The sequence below is a fragment of the Pezoporus occidentalis genome, unplaced genomic scaffold, assembly GCF_034315485.1.
Source record: "Pezoporus occidentalis ecotype Australia unplaced genomic scaffold, CSIRO_AGI_Poc_V1 ctg80, whole genome shotgun sequence".
Taxonomy (NCBI): domain Eukaryota; kingdom Metazoa; phylum Chordata; class Aves; order Psittaciformes; family Psittacidae; genus Pezoporus; species Pezoporus occidentalis.
Window position 1 is genome coordinate 3121197 of NW_026916159.1, and position 22100 is coordinate 3143296.

General features: G+C 37.5%; 1 protein-coding gene and 1 long non-coding RNA gene across 3 annotated transcripts in view; one reads left to right on the forward strand and one right to left on the reverse strand.

Annotated features, from left to right (window-relative positions):
• Positions 1-22100, reverse strand: part of SNRK (SNF related kinase) — a 41735-nt gene that overhangs the window by 15417 nt on the left and 4218 nt on the right. For both annotated transcript variants that reach the window (XM_062603584.1, XM_062603585.1), the window contains exons 2-3: positions 15700-15798; positions 13713-14406 (exon numbers count right to left, since the gene is read on the reverse strand). In XM_062603584.1, the coding sequence (XP_062459568.1) occupies positions 13713-14301 (589 nt within the window). In that variant the 5' untranslated portion in view covers positions 14302-14406; positions 15700-15798. The remainder of the gene's footprint in view (positions 1-13712; positions 14407-15699; positions 15799-22100) is intronic.
• Positions 3766-7609, forward strand: LOC134155894 (uncharacterized). The gene is made up of 2 exons (XR_009961765.1): positions 3766-3894; positions 7314-7609. It is a non-coding gene; the product is annotated as an uncharacterized LOC134155894 (long non-coding RNA).

Sequence of the window (22100 nt, forward strand, 5' to 3'; positions counted from 1 at the left end):
GCATCATGTATGCAGAAAAAAGTTTTGTTAGAAACTTGAAATGGTGCTAAAGACTCTTTGACCTTGTCACATCATCTATACGTTTTCTTACACTCTCAGCAAAGAGCACTAGGGTAGCAGCAACTATACTATCTTATTCTTGCATACTACAAAGCTTACCATTACATTTTTCAGACAAATGTGTACTTTGTTAGCCTGCCAATATAGCAGACACTTATTCTGATGTGACCAACAAATAGCAATGGAGAGAAAAAATTGCATTGCTTTTATTCTCACCATATTTTTATAGCTGTGGCTGAAGATCAACTTCCTTGAATCTACAGTCATGGCTGCTAAAATGACTTAGCTCAGAGTGTCAAGGACACAGCTGAGCAGCCTAAGCAGACTTGAAAGTACAATAATAACTAGGAAACAAGAAAATATTGTGCCTAAGGAAGTTTAATCTGCATGTTAAGACTGAAGACAGAAAAATCACTGGAAGACTTAGTGCAGACCTTATTATGTCACAAGACAGATGTCGTCTCGAGGTCACCTTCACAAGCACTCCTATTATCATATTATAGCAAGCCTCTTCTCATGGAAGCATAGACAAGTGAATTAAGAGACCAAATTCAACAGTTCTGTCTTGCTCCTTCACATGCAGACTCTCTAATCAAGGGGTTGCTTCCTGGTCCATTTTCTCTGTCACAGTTTAACTAGACCCAGTCACTTGTTTGCAACTCCACATTGCAATTAAAACCAACCAACCTGATAAATGATGCAACATCTTTAAAAAGACTCTCTTTCTGGTCAATTGCAAGTTTCCACCTTGTTAAATGCACAACAGAAAATGTACATGTTGTTACAGCCACATCTAAGAAAAAAGAAAACTCACGGTGTTTGCATGTGTGTCCCCCACCCCAAAGTGGCAAAACTTACTGCATTTTCCAGCAGCCTTTTTCCTATATACAAGTGACCAGAGATCAGCCTACAGATCTTTGGTTACAGGTGTTTGCAGAAGTTTTTGATGGTCTTTGACTACAAAAGTTGCATAATGACAACGCTCACTACATTTTGTCATCCAGCATTTCAGACAACAATCTGTGAGAGTTTGCTTAAAAAGAATGATCAATACATAAGCAACCATCATAATCATGCATCACAATAATTAGGAGGGGTGTCAATTATGGTCAGCAGGTCAATTGAGAAGACCCTTCTGAGGGCACATCTGAAGCACTGTGTCCAGTTCTGGGCTCCACAGTACAATAGGGATATGGACATACTGGAGATAGCCCAATGAAAGCGATGAAGGGACTGGAGCATCTCTCTAGGTGTCCCTGCTTGACCAGGGGGATTACGCCAGATGACGTTCAGAGACACCCTCCCTGCAGCATGAAGCACCAAGAGTAAAACTATACTTCCTTTTGCCCATGAGAAGCAGCACATTCTAGGTGTTTGAGAAACTGAAAGCATGACAGCACAGCAAGAACTAAAACAACATAGTGTGAACACACAGAACTTGAATGCTTCATTTAAAGCAGCACAGTGTTGTCTCAGCTCCACTATAACACAATTATTTTTCACTTCTCACTGTGTAAAGCGTACAGTAAGTGTATGGTAAGTGTAAAGGAAGTGGTAAAAAAATGCTGACAGGAAGCAGGAAACATTAAACAAATTTTCAAGTAACTTAATTTGAAATATATGAGCCCAGGAAGAACAATGGAAAAACGGAACTGGTATTTTAAAAGTGGATTATTTAGTGGTATTTCAAACTACCACCATTACTCAGACAACAGCTGCGTGCAATTCTAAACAAAATAAGAACAGTAACAACAGTATCGTGCCCTTCTCACAAAATTTCATATATTCACTTTTTCCAAGAAACACACAACACGCTGGATTAAATAAAAAGCAGAATTTTTATTGGCAGATAGAAGAATGGTTTGGATTGGAAAGGACCTTAAGATCATCTAGTTCTAACCCCCTGCTATGGGCAGGGACACCTTCCACTAGACCAGGTTGCTCCAAGCCCCTGTGTCCAACCTGGCCTTGAACACTGCCATGGATTGGGCAGCCACAGCTTCTCTAGGCAACCTGTTTCAGTGCCTCACCACCCTCACAGGGAAGACCTTCTTTACATCCAACCTAAATCTCCCATTTAAACCCATCACCCCTTTTCTTATCCCTACAGCCCCTAACGAAGAGTCCCTCTCCAGGATCCTTGTAACCCCTTTAAGACACTGGAAGGCTGCTATGAGGTCTCCACACAGCTTCTCTTCTCCAGGCGGAATAGCCCCAACTTTTTCTCAGTCTGTCTTCATTTGGGAGGCGTTCCAGCCCCCTTATCATCCTCATGGCTCTCTTCTGGACTTGCTCCAATAGCCTCATGTCCTTCTTATCTGTTTCCAGGACAACAGATACCTTCCAGTTTTGCTTTATAAAGTTTTTATTTTATATGTTTTGAAGACACTTACAGTTTGACATAGATAGTACTATCAAAAAGGGGAAAATAATCTCCTTTGTAAAAAGGATCAATAAACTTGAGGATTGAAAGTACTGTTTATAAACATCTCTTCTGAATTTAAGTAGGTGACCTACACTCCCAACATGCAAATAAGTTTAAACATGCTGGTTTGCCAGCCTTCAGTGTAATCTGAAAGCCAAGGTTTAAACTCTGAAGATTTCAAAGCAGATAGTCCAAAATAATGAATTAATACCCACATAACATTTTGAAAGAGTTAAAGATCAACAGTTAAATAACTATATGGTACATTCAAGAAATACTAAGTTTATACCCAAATTTTTATTTTTAAGCCATTCTATATATGCAAGAAATCAATCCTGCATCTGTGCTTTCCACCTTTCTCTACTGGAGATTCGTAACTGCATGTTTTACTGTCAAATTCAGAAAAATACTGCAAAAGAAGGTTTAAAGAAATAAAAATTATGCTTCTAAGATACAATTTTTTGTTCACCCATTTAATGCAATAACTATGTGTCCTGGGTTCAGCAGTAGCAGTCATGTTTTTTTTTTCCTTTGTGGTAGCTGGTACAGTGCTGTGTTTTGACTTCCAGCCTGAGAACACTGTTGGTGAAGTCGATGTTTTCAGTTGCTGCTAAGTGATGTTTACCCTGACCAAGGACTTTGTGAGGCCCATGCTCTGCCAGGGAGGAGGGGAAGCCGGGAGGAAGCAGAGATGGGGCGCCTGACCCGGGCTAGCCAGGGAGGTATTCCATACCACAGCACGTCATGGCCGGGGTGGGGGGTGACTGGGAGTTACCCGGAAGGACACGGGCTTCCGGGTGGAACTCGTTTTCTTGGCCGGTGTATTCTCTTCCCTTGTTATTTTCCCTTATCATTGTTGTAGTTGATAGTAGCGGTGGTGATTTGTGTACATTGGTTGCTGGACTGTTCTTGTCTCAACCCGTGGGAGTTGCACTTTTTTTTCGATCCTCCTCCCCGTTCCTCCGGGAGTGGGGGAGAACCCCGGTGGGGGGGACACACGGACCTCGATTGTTGCCAGCTCGGCACCACTCACTGGGAGTGAGTGAACAAGTTACCTGACTGGGTTTAAACCATGACACTATGGTACATTTTGGAGAATTGTTTCCAGAATAGTGCCATCTGCCTAAGAGATGCAAGATCTTTATGCATGGCTGTCTGAGAAATTAGTAAAGGAGAACCAGATTATTTTATTATAGCGCATTTTTACAGGATTTTTTTTATTTCCCTGAACAATACACAAAGCCACAAAACAGGAACATTCTTTGCCATTCAGTTTTGTGCTGTCATAATCAGTGCTGCTCTATTATTCTTTCCTATTAACAGAGAAAACTTATCCGTCCTCTGGATCCTAAGGAAGACAGAGGATGGAGGTTTGCGTTCAGCTGATCAAGTGCTTTGACCAACACTTGGTCAGTACATGCTGCCCATTCTTGTTCTGTACCCTGCTACTGACCATTTCTGCTCACATCCTAGGTGTCAAAAAATGGGAATAACTCCTTCTGCTGAGAGACTGCTTCCACCAGCACAGCAGAAAATGACACCTTGATTTGTAAATCCCAAAGACTGTTCTTACCCTATTAAAAAGAGAGAGTTCACTCAAACTGCGTGAAAGCCTCAGTCAAGATCTAGTGATCTTATTTGGTCAAAAGCATCAACTGTGACAAGACAGCTGCATAAGCAGATTAGAAAGATGTTGGAGCAGCAATGAGATAAAAGCCTGACATCTCAAAGCAAGGCTTTCAAAAGGAACAGCATCTCTTATTAGACCTGCTAATAACTGGGAAAAGGAGGAAGAAAAATAAAAACTCAGTTTTAAGGAACAGATGTTTTTCTTTAGATCGCCACACAGTTGCAAAAACATATCTTTTTTAAGTGAATAGAGCCCCTGTAGTATGTTGACACCTTGTGTCAACTCAGGGGAAAAACCCTAGCTGAGACAGTTTCCTACCTTTACACACCATTAGAAGCTGTAGATACACATTTAAAAGCAAAGATGACAACATCTATTTACGTTTTTACCCATTCACTGAATGGCAGTAGGTTACTAAAGGGCTACACAAGCACCAATATCAAAAAACCACAAAGGAATGTGCAGAACTATATGGGCAAGATCTGAGTGCAGAGTAAGACTGCTTTTTTGAGACCTTTAAATGGGCTACAGCATTGTTTCCCTTCAGTTCAATGCAAATACGGTTTGACATACAGGATACACAGTAAAGAACTCTGCAGAGATGTACCTTATTCCCCTTGCATACCATTTTAAGATATTAGCTAAAATGCTACATTAATGAAAATAAAAATTAATCAGGTTTAAGACAAAACTTTTAGATATTGTAATAAATGTACTGCTGGATAGTGCAACCAGATAAAGGAGCAGGTTTTGTAAGCCAAACTCCTTGCCCTGGGCCAATGACTCACCATACATTTGCAGTTATATTCCCTTATCACAGCTCAGAACTGAGGTGCCACTGCCAATTCTAGATTTGAGACTCTTAACTGAAGAAACAAAGGGAAGACAAGGGCTACAGAGACCCACTTTTAGCAAAGCAGATCTAACCAAGAATTTATTTTTAACAATTTCAAGTTATTTTACTATTCTTAGTAATTTAGAAGTTGGAGGCTTTCTGGAAACTGATTAATGCTCTCCTCCCCTTAAAGGGTAATCTAATTTGCCCTCTTCAGAAAGCTGAACTTAGAACTTAGGCCTGACATGCTGCATTGAGCATGCTTATGACCTGTAAAACTTCAAAGGATTATGTTGAAGGAAGGCACAGGTATACTGCAGCGGTCAAAATCTAGGTCTCTTTCAAAAGCACAGTGAAGACCTCAAGATGCAATTTAGCCTTTAATTTGCATAGTAGTATATTGAAACTGCCATTGCTATAACAAGAATAAAATATGCGAGATTAGGATTTTTAAAAGCAGTAGTAGCTAGATGCAGTAGAGAATATTTTATTGTTTTTAAAGCCATTAAATAATGTTGAACTTGAAAGGACTGTTAAAGCAGGATTCCCAGGATCATAAACCAGGGCTTTGTATATGCAACTTCCTTACATACGATGAAGTCACTGCCATAGAAACCAAACTACATCATTAGCTGTCTATGCTATGCCTGCCTTAACACAGGGCAGTCAAACATCTGTTATGCTCAAGTTTGTGCACTGCACAAAGGATATCCATATTCCTCTGCTTAACCACTGGAGCTTCACCATTTCATTAGGTATTGATTGCTTTCTGAAGTTCCTCATTTACTCCTAAAATAAGCACTATGGATTTCAGAAAGTTAGTTTATGTCACATAAGGGATTCTTATACCTTAAGATTCAAATTTCTACCACTCCTCAGAAGTCAAACATGTCACGCTTTGTATATGCTATGTGAATTTGTGATTTTAAGCAGCCTAAAACACATACTCATTTCGAAATAGACACATTTCACTTTTAAGTACCTAATGTAAATTGAGTCTGCTTATTAAAGTTGTTTATTTTTGTCCTTGACAGGAAAAAGGTGGGTTTTTTTTTCTTCTAGCTTAAATGTAGAACTGCTTAACAGTTTATACAGTACATATTTCTCAGTTAATAAGAGAAATCTTTCTCCAGAAAGTCTGCTTCTTCAAAAGTGATTCGTAACACTGAGTAAATTTAGTCAGGTTTTATGCATTTCTCGTTGTAATGTTTACTACTAGAAGCCATTTAATGAGAAAAAAAACCAAATCTTTTATGGAGATGACAGTAACGTTTACATGTTTATTTTGCCACTGCAGCAGTATCAACACTGTGGATAAATGAAGGATGGAAATGGACCCCAATTTCCAGCACCATGGGCAATCTTAAGACATTAAAGAACGTGATCACAACTGCTTCAAAACAGATTTATGGAAGAAAGCCCAATCCATAGAAAAAGACTCGACACATCAGCTTTTAAATATTAAGTTCTTCTATGTAGAGCTAAAAAGCAAAATCCAATGCAAAGATCACCAGCATCTCTGCACTTTGGGCACACTCAGGGCTATGCAGCAGCTGAGCAGTATGTAAAGACTGCTGTTTTAAACTCCAGACAAAAAAACCTATTATGAACTGCTTTATTTGGGTTGTAATTTAGGGGTGCAACCTTCACTGGGCTCCGAGTAGGTACAAGCTGATAATTCAGTGGTAAGAATGCTTTATACAAGTTGAAATTTAAGATCCTGTTCACAGCATAAGCTATGGAAAACAGAATGAACAAATTTATAGCATAGCTTCATGTAATATTCTGAAGAACCAGAACACAGTTGAAGAGTAAAAATTTATACGACATGTCAAACATTGCAGAAAATGAAACTTTAGAAAGTGATGAAAAATTACATCCTAGAGTATAAAAGGATAAAAGCTGATATAATACTGAATTGTTTGGATAGCATCTATTGATATACTTGTGCTTCAAAAGGAGAATAAGAAAAATATTTCCACTCCTATATAAGCTAAAAAGCTTTTAAAAATTGCATCTCTTGTATAAAAAGTCAGTAGCAAGATAATATAGAGTAACTGTTAATTATTTCAGCATTTCTATGTATCACAAGTATTTTTAGACTACCATGTGCACAGACTGCTGGAAGATGCTCAAACTGGAGCACTTGTGAAATCTGAAAAGTATGGGTAAACAACAAAGATTACTTTTTCACAGATGATCAGTCTTTAAGTGATTGAACTGTTCTTCCATTCTTTAACTTTTAATGAAAAAGGCTTTGAATAAACTTATGTACTGACCGCTCTAGTTTTCAGGGATACCACCACCTTAAATTCAGCTATTTTGGGGGTCTTTGCAAAGTAGAATTTATTTTTTCCTTGCAGAAAGCTGAGGAAGAGATCATCTACAATCAATGCTCGAAACATTTTCAAAATTAACAGGCACAACTGGGTTTTCTCCTTGTTTTAAAGCACTACAAATCCAATTAAAATTGCTACTAGAACACATACACAAGTGAGTTAGAAATCTTTTCCTTCCCCCATCCATCCAAAAAAGAGCATGAACAGCAAATGGCATTTAGTAATTTATTTTCATAATTAGCTTATCTGTCTGATGAAAGAGTCTGCTCTATAGATGTTATTTTATTTGACTAAAACATGATCGTCAGTAACCAGTCTTATATTTGGAAGTGTTTCTTATTTTCATTCAGTCTGGCAACTAGTACTTAGTTTTCCCTGAAGACAATAGCATGGGTTTTGCTGGTTGCATAAAACTATTAAAAGATAGAAAAAAAAAGTTGTTCCTTTTTTTTTTAGTAATTACTGACTCTCAAATTTCAGCAAGGATATTTTGACAAAAACCACCACCCTTGAAAGGTCTTACTGAACACATGCCACTGCCTTTATTCCAAAATAGCCTGCTTGACTCATCAATTCTGCATTTAGAAATGCATTCTATCTCCTTTGGTTTCTGTTGCTTAGTCACATTTCAGAAGTTACCGAGTCTACATTAAAAACACAAACAAAACCAACGTTTTCTGCGTGAATTCCAAAACTCCTGCTCCAGGAAACAATGAGCCAGAATGAACACCAATACTAATTAGTTAAATGTAAAAGGAAGGTTTTCTCTCTGTATAAAACATATTCTCAAAATCACTGGACATACCAGTCTATAGAGCACATACAGCTTATGCACATTTCACTGCAATGTTTTTGGTTTCCTTTGTATATAAATACTAAGGTGAGTGTGCTCCTGGTATTTAAGAAATGCTTCATATTTTCTGATTGACTATCTTTGCCTAGAGGTTTAAGCTGTAGAACGTATAATTAGCACTTTATTTATAAAAAAATAAGGTCTTAGTACAGCTTTCCATGGGTGAATGCAATGCTTGAGCATCTGGTTTATAGTAAGCTGATTTAGGTCCCATCATATCCACTTTGTCAAATTAGTCAGCCATGGGCTGAACATAAGTAATCTGAATATTTGTTCACAAGATACATGAAATGAAGCTTCCTGGCTATGGAGATGTATTTGTCATAATGAAATCTTGTTCCACAACAGCAGTTTGAAATATTATGAAAACAGTTCCCTCACAAACTCAGTGAGATGACTAAGAATCATCCCTATACTTAAGTTACAGTTTAGCTGATATGGTAGTAACTGAAGACTGTCTTGACAGGTTCTCCTCTGTAGTTTCACTTGGATAAATTATTCTTTGCTTCACCCAGTAATTTACTGATGAATGCATTAAAACGTGTGCATGAAGTATTCCAGAATGGAACATAAGTCGTACTTTATAAGTATTAGCCAGCACAGATTTACTGAGAAGTCATTAGGATCACAGACTCCCACCCTTCATTACAGCTCCGTTACATCATAACTTCATTTCTGGATACAAGGCTCCTAAACCTGTAGCACAACACCCTCAATTTCAGGCATTAAGAATACTTTCTTGTTAATAAGTAATTGGATTGAGAGTAAAAAGCAGAATCAAAGGATAACATACTACACAAAAATTAGACTCTCCTAGCTGCATACCAATCAGCACAGAAGTAAATTCTTTGTTAACATGGCATGAATATCCTCAAGACTGAAACTTCCTAAACGTGTTCTACCAACCAATTCCTTGTATTTGCCCCTTCTAAAAATTACAAAAAGCTCATTTCTGACATTTTTTTTAAATTTTATTTGGTTTTTTCAGCAGCGAGATACACAGCACAGCAGGGAGAAGGCAGAAGAGTGTGGCTACTAACACAAGGACATAGGAAGAAAGCACAGCATGGAAACACTGTGTACTCACAACAATTCCTTCTGTTTTGCTTCAAAAAAACATCTGAAGCTGGAAAGTAGAGCACACAATTCTCCTAAAACCACACTTCGGACACTTAATGAGATTCTCTTACATGGAAGTTGAAAATAAATAAACTAGGCTGAGTTCATCAAACCTGAACTTGCTAACACAAAAAAAAGGGCAGGCCCTGCCACCGTCTCCCAGTACTCTAATCCAAACTGCATGCTCCCTTCACTTCATTTGCACCAGCTCTTCCACTCAGTGCTAAGGGAACAGCCAGTTCTGCTAACCTGGCAGAAGGCAAGCCTTCTGGTAAGGTAAGGCAGAAAACGTTTCTGTCAAGTGAGCTGATAAAAACAATTCATCAAATGGTCAGTCATGGAATAGAGTGCAGCACATGAGGAGTAAACTGCACTGGTACAAGCAAAACAGGGAAGACCTTTCATGCTGGAAGCAGCTAAGTATTACACTTCTAGCTTTCTGCACCCTTGTATCTTCAAGCTTTTTCTATAATATATCTAAATATAAATCTTCTATAGTGTTGCAATACAACATTAAGAAGGGAGATTTTCAAAACAGAACAATCAGTGAAAGTTTTTGCAGGACTTCTTGCTTTTCATTTCTGTCATATTGGGCTATAATCCGATTTTGAGCATACTGAAACTCCAGAATGCTGTCAGGTATGCTAAATGATTCAACACTGTATATGGTTTGCAAGTATTTTACCATCTTTTTAACTCGAGCCTTGTATTCAGCATTTTTATTGCGCAAAAGGTTAGTGTTATACAGACTGGCCATTAGGCTTACACTAGTCATTCAGTTTGTGAATAAAAGCTGTACCCACACAGAAACATCAAAACTAGCTCCAGAGGCTAGATAAGGCTCAAGCAACAGATAAATGTGGCTGAAGCTTTGAAAACCCACTCCAACCACACTATATTCAAGTAAGAATGCAAACATTTGATGCAAAAAGAAAACAAAAGAATTCGTGATCATTCCAACAAAAGACAAAGTGGGTCTAAAAGCAGTATAATGATCTCAGGAAAGCAAAACGTATGTATGACAAATCTTCTGTTTTCTTTAACAAGATACCCAGGTCTGGATTGCACAAGAAAGCCACCATCTAACTACTAAAGCAATGGATGTTATAGAAGTGCAACGAGGCAGGATGTTATCCTTTGCAACTGAGGCAGCAGCAAACTGGATTTAGACTACAAACTGCCAGTTGCAGTAGTATGCAGCAGTATAGCACTGAGCCACAGGAACCACAATATTCTTGTTAGTCGTGTCTTTTATGAGGAATATGCTGCCACCATTCTCTTGGTGTTGCTGTGACAACAAACCACAGGGCTAAGTAATCGTGATGGTACCTACAATGTTATTTGTGTATCACATTACCCTGTTAGAGGCCTGCACTCAACTGCTAAAGAAACAATCACAGTCTTAAGGATCTGAATTTGCCCATTTCTCATCCCTAGAAGGATGAATTCACTCTGCAAATGTTTCCATGCAGCTACAAAACCACATACAGAATATCTGACTATAATAATAAAACCTATCAGAAGTGCCAATGTCTTCCAGAATTACTGTAGCCCACACAGCACTTAACACTTTGTAGAGATGCCAAGCAGTTAAAATAGAATTTGCTCTCCTCTGAAAGAATCAACTGATCTGAAAAACTGTAATTAAACCTTATCACCTAGGAAAGAGGTGATTTCTATTCATTTAATGATCCAATCTGTTGATGCTGGTAGAGCAAAAGTATTACCAGAAGCATGCTTTATTCTTTCTCACCTGTAGTTACGCACTTCTGAATACTGCTGGAGTTCACTGGATTGCACCACTGCTCTAGACAGAACTCAGCCTGACCTAAAATATGTCCATTTGATTTACAAAATGAACTTTATGTGCAACAACAGTCCTCTCACTTTCCTCTGACCAGAACAAATTTTAATTGAGTGTGAAAAAAATATGGGAAACTACAGGCAACAGAACTTAATATCTAACTCAGCTTTTTCAAAAGCCCTGGGAGCGTATGATCATTGCCTAATATTCCTCTTGCCTCATTTTAACTACAGCCTTAAACACAAAAGGAAATGAGAGACCTAAATTAAATAGTCTCTTCAAGTGTGAAAACTTTAAAGTAGCATCACAAACAGGACATTAATCCCTGAACTGGCTGAAACAATTATGTTTTCATAAAGCAAGCTTTTCCATGATATTTATGAAGCATATAACATAATAAAAAACTTGCCCGGAATATTTCAGCTCTTTGCAGCAAACAAATGTATCCTTCATATCACATTCTAATATTATTTGTAAGACACCACAGAAGACATGTTTGTGGAAAAAATCTTCAGCAAGAAAAACCCACTGTATACCTCGATCAATTTTTCTTGCAGTAATTTTTGCAAATACAGCAACAACTTTGGATACATAAAAAAAAGGTTTAAAAAATATTTAATGAATGCAAACATACCTTAACATGCAAAGCATATAAGCAGGGCAATCTTTTTTAATTTGGCATTTTAGTAAATCAAGCTGGTTTTCAAGTGACCAGATGCTCATAAAGGGGCAGGACCATGTAGCTGCACTGGAGAAAGCATGACCTCCTTTCTCATAAGCAACTAACTTTTAGATTGGTTCAGCTATAATATAATTTCATCCTAACTGCAAAAAATCTTTCCCATTGCCAGTCATTACTGCAATATTAATAGCCCTATTCATCCAACAACTGAATGAGTTCACAGCGCTTCACCATAATTTCAAGCTATATATACACACCTTGCATATTACTAGCACCAAAATGTAACTGATATAATTTCTCTTCTTTGAAAATGTCTAATTTATTCTTCATTTCAAGCATCTTCAGTTGGGCAGCAATTACAAAACTTCAGTTTTTGTTCAGTGTCCAAGATCTGACTGTTACTCTTTTTCAACACGTAATTCACATAAGACACTGTATAGAATACTTAACAAATGTACTGTTTCATGTAGCTTCGGAGGGCACTGCATGCTTCAGGACTCATGCTTCAGGAAATTCTCAACATAAAAAGACAAAGAACACCACAGAAAAATTCAGGAGTTAGGATCCCCGATTTGCCACTAATAAAACCAGAACTAACTCATCTAACAGGGGCCTCTAAGTAGAAATCACTTTGTCAAGCATCACTTCAGCATCACCATGGATTTGCAAAACCACAAATAGCACAGACCTCTAAAATCCCTAACTATAGCACTTGCGAAAGTAGCCCACAGTAAAACACCTATTCAAAGTTAGAAGCCAGGAAGTAACATTCAAATGTTTAAGCAAAGACCACAAGTTCTACTAGCTAAAAATATTTATATTAAAAATAATGCGAGAATTTTAGTTCACTAGCCTGCAGGAATACTTTGTCAGCATGTAAAATTAGCAGACTGTTTACCTCCAGTAGATTGGTAAGAAAATGGGCAAGTCAGTCTTAATTTAAACCATCACCACAGCTACTACTATAACCATAGCAAAATACACACACAGCTGTGTCAGAGCCTTAATGGGTGTTGTTAAGAGAGTATAAGTATCACGTACTGGGAACTCAAGAACTAGAGACATGTTGACTACAGTAAGGTATTTCTGAAGCATCATTTGGAATTGAATTTATTGTAGAGGTAAGTTCTATCTCAACCAACAGATAGGAGTAACCTGTATGACTACAGAATATTATCTAGTGACTCTTATTAATGCTTAACGGCTATTTGAAAAAAAACTCTAAGTTAATTCTAATATCATATGCAGTAGACCTAACAGAGAGAGCAAGAGAATTATCTGCAGTCTGCCTAGCACACTTTCCAGCTAGAAACATACAGACAAATCCACACATTACTATTTCTTCTACCTTTCAAACAATTGGGAGCAACTAGAAACTCACTCTCTACTTTTTCTCAGACAAGAAAAGGGCAGAGAAGGGAGTGTTAAAGCCTTCTTTAACACCCCATCTTCTCCTCTGATTAGGTTTAGACAAATTAGTATTTATTAGAAATTGATTCCCACCACCTTGCAGCAGAAGACATAAGAACGACAGTGTGAGTCCAGGCTGCTTATGTAGCTGAAATGAGCTAAGAAAATCACTCTGGGTGTTTGGGGTTTTTTTCAGCAGCAATGGGGGGGAACAATGGACATTAAATTAAAAACAGGCACTTCTCTGAAAAGGAGATAGGTCCTCTTAACAAGTGCAAATATACACTGTATTCACATTCTTAGTAGCAAAGTTAATTACAATGCATACAATTGCATCACTTCATACACAAAGAACTTTTATGCATTTTTGCAAATGTTTGAGTATCTCCTTCAAACGGAGCTGCTCCAACATTAATTCATCCATAACTAATCCAGATTATAAAATTATCTCGTCAGTTAGCTGGCTTTCACATGGGGCATTATCTTGAAACAGAAAACAGAGTGCTACAACACCACTGTACTTTAGATTAATAGGTGAATTCAAAAAGGACATACCCACTGCTGGTGCATCGTATTCATCCCCAAGTAAAATTTCAGGAGCAGAATATGCAAGAGATCCACAGCTTGTGGTGAGCTTCTTTCCAGGCTGAAATTTATTGCTGAATCCAAAATCAGTCAATTTCACAAGTCCTTGTTTTTCAAAGAAGACCACATTCTCTGGCTTTAAGTCTCTGTGAACTACGTGCAGTTTATGGCAGTAGGATATAGCATGAACTATTTGAGCAAAATATTTTTTTGCCAGATCCTCATTCAAACCTTCTTCATGTTTCATGATGTAATCGAACATATCTCCTCCATCACCTAGCTCTAAGATAAGATATAGCTTAGTCTGGGTATCAATCACTTCATACAGCCGTACTATATTGGGATGTTGCACTAGTTTCATGCATCTAACCTCTTGAAAAAGATGTCCAGTGGCTAAAGTGTCTAGCTTGGTCTTGTCAATTACTTTTACTGCTACTTTTTCACCTGTAAAGACATGACGAGCAAGTTTGACCACAGCAAAATGGCCTCTGCCCAAAGTTTTATCCAAGTCATACAATCCTGCAATTTTTCCATCGTATCCTCGCTTGAAGCCTGCCATTCTGTTTCAGAAGATGATATAATATTTAAGCTCTTTGGAAGTGCGATCTTTTCATATACGAGTATCAGATGCAAATAAATAGCCCACTGTCACTGCCAAGCATACCTAAAAAAATAAAGGATAAGATTACTCATTTGTGTAAAAACACACAAAAATATTACCCTGTAGTTCTCCTAAAGTCATACTGGCATATTTTTACAGATTACTTATGAAATTCTTCAGGGGTTTTTGTAAAGGGTTTGATAAGCCATGCTGTGTTAACCAAATTTCTGAAATCACAACAGTGCAACAATGAAAATTTCTCTTAAACAGTGGCCTTCATGTTTTTGAGTTAGAAACCTTGCAAGCAACACTTGAAAAAGTCAGCATTATGAGGACTGTTAAAATTGGCAAATCTGAAATATGTAACTTTTACAGCTACATCAGAAACGAGCCAGGCAGCACAGAACACTGACAAGATGAACATGCTTAATTTACTTAGTTTTGACATATTCCTTCATGTTGTAGCATGAAACAGCAGTAATACAAAGTTTTGAATACTTTCTCCCTTTTAACAGCTTCTTGTTTAGCAAAGCTCAGACTGACATAGAAGGCTTAATTTTGTTACTCTAGTTTGAGCATTATCAATCAATACTGTAATTACAACAAACAAAGCTTTATAGGCTGAAATGAAACATTTGGCTTGGATGTACTCTTAGTGCTAAACAAAAATGTTTTCTTAAATATTTTGACTGGAGTTACAAAAACTGGTGATAAAAAGTTTGCATGTAGGCTGCATATGTTCAGCAGTCCTGAAAATGAGTCAGAAGGGGAAAAAAGTGTAAAGGAAGGGAAGGGAACTCAATGGTTCAGCTTACTTATGCTGAACTCCCTCTTACCAGTTAATTTGGCATTTAAGCAAACAAGATCCAACTTATAAAACATTCATATTCAAACCTGGTTTTTAAGGTCTTATGTCCCATTGCCATTTTTTTCTTTTTTTCCACATTCAAAACTTCCCCAGAACTTTTCCTGCATCTTTAACTTAGATTGAGATTTACATAAAAATCTGTAGCTATCAAAAAGCTAACCATTGCTCCCACTTTGAGTGCAAAGTAGCTACAAATATTAAAGTTAGAGGGCTTATTGCCAACTCAAAATACAGAAAACAGCTCTTTAGCATGTATTTTCCATTTCAAAACTGAACTCCAGAAAAAAAAACCTCTAAAAATGAATCTGGCAAACAAACTGACCCTTACATTACTTATTCTCAAGTCAAAAATGTAAGCATTAGATTAAAACCACTCCCTGCTAAACAAGTTATTTCACAGGCAGTGAAACTAATGAACCTGGTTTCATATGGATTCAATTACAAGGTTGGGGGTCCTATGAGGATTCTCTGATGTTTAGCAATCTCACCTTACTGCTTCTCTCAGCAGGAGCCATGGTGTAACCTCTTCTCTATGCAGCTGTCTACTTCCATTAAGTCCATGGGAATTCAGTTTGAGACCTCCACCCCTGTAAAATTTGAATGAAATCAATCAACTTCTGAAACCTCGTAACTTAGACAAAGAACAGGGTAAGTGTAACAATTGCAAACATTGGGCTGTGGGGCTCTTCTTTAAAGATGATGATCATGCTTTAAAAACTTCACCGCGTTTTGTGTTACTGTACCCTTTCATTCTGCTACTAAGCTCTATGTGCTTCAGATGCTCTTCCAAAAACCATTTCACTGGAATATGCCACAGAATCAAAACTGGGGTTGGCATTATCTGCTTCCCATCGCATCCCATACTGCTCATCTTACAAAGTTTCCCCTACCATTCCCAGTGAATCATGTAATACCATCTCATCCTTATTTCAGAAAGTACAAAACTAGTTTAGAACATGCTACATTAAACTGAACACCCATGCCAAACACTCTCCTATCCATTACAGGTTGCACAGGGAAGAACATAGTACAAAGGCAAACACAGTAAACAATGAAAAAGATTTAAAACCTTCTTTACATCAGAGCACAGTGGCTTCTTGTTTAATAATGCCTGACAGATTCCACCCCAGCCCTCATGAAACTGGACAGGTGCTTTATTAAGGCATGTGAATTTTCAGTACCAAGAACATCCTGCAACAAGGGTTAACTCACTTAACTATGTGCTGTGAGAAGAACCACTTCCTCTTGTTTTTAATCCCCTGATAACCTGTGCATCTTCTCATTCACTGTCTGGTCCAAAACAGGAACTATCATACTCTATTTACCTTGCCTCAAGCAACTCAGTTTTAGCTTCCTCTCTTCCCAGATTCAGTTCAATCTTGTTCAAGTCCTAGTCTGTCACCCCTTTTAGAGGTTACTCTTTTTTTTTTCTACTGCTACTGAGCACTGACATAATGTTTTCATTTAATGTTTTATTATTGTTTTACAACATTCTGTCATACTGAGCTAACCCCCAAAATAAAGGCTAATGAAAAACAGTCTATGTACATGCAAAAACCACTTAACCTTAACCTGTATGAAGCAATAGGGGAGATACTAATCAGCTGTTCCACATATGGTTGTGTGACTCAAGTCTCAATCCTAAAAAGACTGCAAGCATTTAAAGAAAGAAGAAAAAACAAAACAAAAAACCACCACTCTCCCCCACAGAAACATGCTTTATAAAATTCCTGTCTTGATAGCTTCTAAAGAAATAAAAAAGAGCACTTAAAGACAACTTTTTTAACTGCCATTAGGACATAACACTTCCTTACAAATCTGTTTTACTTATAATGCATTCTATACTCAATACTTTATGCTAAACTGGAGTAGTTTAGTATCTACTTAGCATCGCTTAAATTTAAAAAACAACTTTAAAGTTGTGTCAAAAAACAGACACTTGATCCCTATGCCGTTGAAGTTACCAAGTTATCATGAAAAACCTTTACTCTCTGAGGAGACATGGCTTTAAGAGAGATTTTCTGTTAAGTCTTGGGTTCAAAAACAACACCTACAGACAAGACAGCTTTTTTAGTGCATGGCAAAAAATGTTACTGAAAGAGATAAGGAAGATGGAGGTAAAAAAGCACCAGTCAATTTTGAATTTGCTGTTCTATCTTAAATTCAAGAAGGTTCCATCCCTGGCAGAGCAAAAAGGAGAGAGTAAACCCAGCCAGATGTAACAGAATGCAGCTTGTCTGAACTGAAGTAACTACAACACTCAGCAGTAAGGAAAGATTTATACTAATTATTTTGTTCACTTGGCATATTCTCAACCATCTTTGTACAAACTCAACAACTGATTTATCTCTAAATGACAGAATACACAACAACATTGCTGGCACAAAATTCCAGCAAAAATCAATTATACTTAAGCCATGGAGTAATACATCATACAGTACTCAACAGGACAAAAGCTGACAGAAACAGAAGATAAACTATGGTCACTAATGTTGCAGCCCTATTAGCAGAAATAAAATTAATACAGATTCATTAACAGTTTAACATAAAGTCTCCACAATAACAGACCAACTAACCTTTAATTCTGTGGGTTTAAAATAAAACTTCAGACATGAACCTCCCGCAGCTAAACACAAGGATCTCACACCCACATATGGTTTGAACGGAACATACAAAATTAAGAATAGTTCAGTAGTAGGAAATGGATGCAAAGCTGTCACAGTGCATAGATACAAGCTTGATCACAATTTAAATAGGCTACTTAAAGGATCACAGTTACAATACAAATACGTTTCAGAAAAGTAATTTCTTAGTTGCTCTCTGGAATAAGAAAGCAGAATTTTGAAAGCTCTTAAGGATCAACCAAGAGTGCAGTTTCACAAGGTACCAGTTTTCAAGCTGAAGCCTCTTTAAGACCCTTTCTTTGCAGCTGTTTCCTTAGTTACATCAGTAAAACTTCTGGAGCAAAATATAAACGGAACTACCCAAAACTTCCAGATTTAACACATCTACTTACCATCACACTCCAAACTGCTATCTTTAATGACAGATCATTTCATTGATCCAGTTTACAGTCTGACCTCATGTCCATTTCTACCAATGGAGGAGCTGCAAACTGCAGCACACAAAATTTCAACCAGCCATACTTTGCCAGCAAGCAGAACTACAGCCTGAGGAAAAACACTTAAAAGACAGTTATATCACAAAAAAATATCTGCCTTTCCTTTTATTCACATTATCTCAAGTCCTTTATGAGTTTATTTTTCAGCACTGGGTTTTCTAGTTGGTGAGATTACTAACCATTAGCAGCGTATAATCCATGTGGCTAATTATGTTTTTTTTTTAAAAATGCCATTTTCCCTAACTATACCAGAATGCAGCTACGCCCTTCATACTCATTTTATGCAATGTCAACATTTGCCAGTAAACAGCTGGCCAGTAAACAGAGCCTTCCTTCCATAGACACTCAAATACCCTATCTCACAAAATACTTCAAACAGCTTCTGTAACAGAGATCTGCAGAAGTTGTTTTGTAGTATCACAAGCATACTATTGAGAAGCTTAACAACAGTACTGTGACTCAACCACCTTTAAGAGATGGATGAATAGATCTCTAATGGATCCGTTTAGAAAAACAGTATGTTTCAGAAACACTAGTTTTTCTTTCAGCAATTCATCCTGTTCAAAAATTTTTATTAGATTATACATTACATACAAGACCAGCCTAATGCATCTTACCTTAATGTGTGTATTAGCTTCTTTAGAAAATTAAGATTCAAGGTCCCATTTCAACAAAATGTTATAATACTATCAATGTAAAAACTTCCCTGCATTATCAGGCTAACAGACATGAAAGCTAAAGTAATCTCTGTCCACAGCTAACCATTCCTGTCTCCCTTCAGGATAAATGGAGATTCACTCAACACGGATAAGAGTCGATGATAAAACAAATTGCACCCTGAAGCAGATAGCTAAATAGATCAAATGAATCATTTCTTAAAAGCACACATTTTCATTTTCTGTAACAGGAGTTTAGGATGACTAGTTCAGTGGATGCATACACTACACACATCCAAAAGACACATTAAATAATTTTCACTCTGTTTCTCCTTTTGCTCTCTTTTGTCTCAGATGAGTAAAAGCATCTATAGCAATTATTTATTTACTACACAATTATATGGTAAGAGTAAGACTTATGTTGCTAGTCATCTTAGGAACAGGAAACCAAAATTTGACATAAACTGATCAGAGATCCAGAAGCAATTTTTTACTCTGAAAATAATTTGTACAGACCATTAGAATCTGAAAGCAAATATCAACTCAGTATATAAACTGTGCAAGTATAATTTTCCACATTTTTCCAGTATTTCCTGTCAATTTTTATCTGCTGTAAAATACCTCCACAACCTAATCTATGAGCCTTTAAAAACAGTCTTTGTTACTATATGAGCCACTCTTTTATATAATGGTGCCTTCACCAGTGTGTCAAACTGCTTTCCCCAAGAGGGTTTTTGATCACTTTTATATAAGGGAAAGCCAATATGCTAGACATTGGTACAAAGTGTTACAAGACTGAACATACACACCAAATTGCACCATGCATACACACATATCTTCCCCTTTACTGATTACAAACCCCGTAAGCTCTCCTGCTCCTGACAAGTTCCATAATAAAACACTACACTAGATCTTTTCAAGGTGTACATGCACTTCTTTTATTTTCATATTAGCCACAGCATCAGCATCCACCTCATACTACAATGACAAGATGTATCAGCAAATCTCTCTACCATTCAGCATGGCTACAGCTAAAATGATGAAGATAAGAGTTACCAAGTAGCTCTGTGCTCCAAACATAAAGGAAGAATTAACCTGCAGGATCTAACTGTATTCCTTACTTTTAAACAGCCTTCAGAATTTTGTTCTGAAAGATATGAGAGCTGCCAATTGCAGAAGCTTTGCCATTAAACATTTGGTAAACCTGTAGTGAAATGTCAGTTTTTCATGGTTTCAGAATGTATTACAGGCATGAGAGCTACTGATGCCTAGCCTTAACTCTTCCAGAATTAAAAACAAATAAAAATAAATCCAGAAATAAAAATAAAGCCCTAACAAGAATACTTCAACCCTTAAGGTCCATTATCCAGTGAAGAGCCAGCAGCAGAAATTTGACAGGCCAATAAACTTAATACAACATTGCTCTTCAACCTATAAACAAAAGCCTGGGGGAGACAGGGGTAGCATTACAGATTTGAGAAGAAATAAAAGTCACTAATGTTATTTTGTAATAGACAATTATGAAAGCCTGCATTACCTGAGATCTAAGAGCAAGACTCTGAGGCAGCTCTGATGTATGAGAAAAATTAAACTTACAATGCACGATTCAGGATATCACCAAATAGAGAATACACTTATTTCTTAGACAAGAAATTCCCATTGAGACCTACAGATTGCTGTCTACCATTCTATTTTCTTGAAGATTAGTACAGTCACATCAAGCATGGAAAGTTTAAATTTTCCTCTTTCACATGGGTCTACAAAGCTGTCGTGAGTGGTTTGCAGAACACCACCAAAGAGCAAACTAAAATATGAGAACTGTGTTGTAGAGCCTCACTAGATAGTTGGTATCTCTGTGAAAACCATCTTCAATACAGACAAGTACAAAAAGCCACTGGATTTGATTTAGTCCTTCAAAGCCTCATTTTAAACAGTCAAGAATATTCATTTATGAATATACTCTTTGTCCTGGGTTCAGCAATAGCAGTCATTTTTCTCCTTCTCAGTAGCTGTGGCAGTGCTGTGTTTTTGACTTTCAGCCTGGGAACAGTGCTGATAACACCAGTGTTTTTAGTTGCTACTTAGTCTGACCAAGGACTCTGAGTCTCATGCTCTGCCAGGGAGGAGGGGAAGCCGGGAGGAAGCAGAAAGAGGATACCTGACCCAAACTAACCAAAGAGGTATTCCATACCACAGCACATCATGCCCACTATATAACCTGGGGGCAGTTACCCAGAAGGGCTAGATCACTGCTCGGGTCAGGCTAGGTATCGGTTGGCGGGTGGCGAGTGATTGTATTCTCTTCCCTTGTTATTTCACTTATCATTATTATTGGTGGTAGCAGTAGTAGCTTGTGTTATACCTTAGTTACTGAGCTGTTCTTATCTTAACCCATGGGAGTTACATTCTTTCAATTCTCCTCCCCATCCCTCCAGGAGCGGGAGGGAGGAAGGGGGGAGTGAGAGAGCAAGCTGCGTGGCTGGGTTTAAACCACAACACTCTTCCCACCCCACCCAAAAAAAAATAAAAAAAAATAAAAATCCAACAACAAAAACTAGGGGCATGAAATTGACTATGAAAATTTTCATATCAGACAAAAATCATTATTGATTCCTGATGGTATCACCATCTTTTAGACAGAACACCACACCTTTATTTCCAGAAAAACTACTGCAGGAACTTCACAAAAACCAGACAACTCTGATTTCTATTCCACCAATCTGGACTCTCTTATAGCAATCGCCTCATCTACTCCATGTTCATGAATCCTCAAAATTGCTTTGCCTGTTTCAAATGTCAATTTATTAACATGACCACATTGTTTTCTCATGCAAGACAGTGTAGCAGAGACCACTAACAGAAGCCCTAAACATTCCACATTAATCAATGAAAACTCCAGTGTGCATTATCATTTTAACAAGTTACCACTGTTGTAACACCTAACTTCATCTTTTCTGTGTCAATTCAGAATCATAAACATGGTTTTTATTCTGTGTCAAGGGAGGTGAAAGCATCAAATGCTAGGTCAAATATGAGTTTTCAGATGCAAACGTGTATACATATTGTTAATACCTATGTCATGGTTTAACCCCAGCAACTAACCACCACAAAG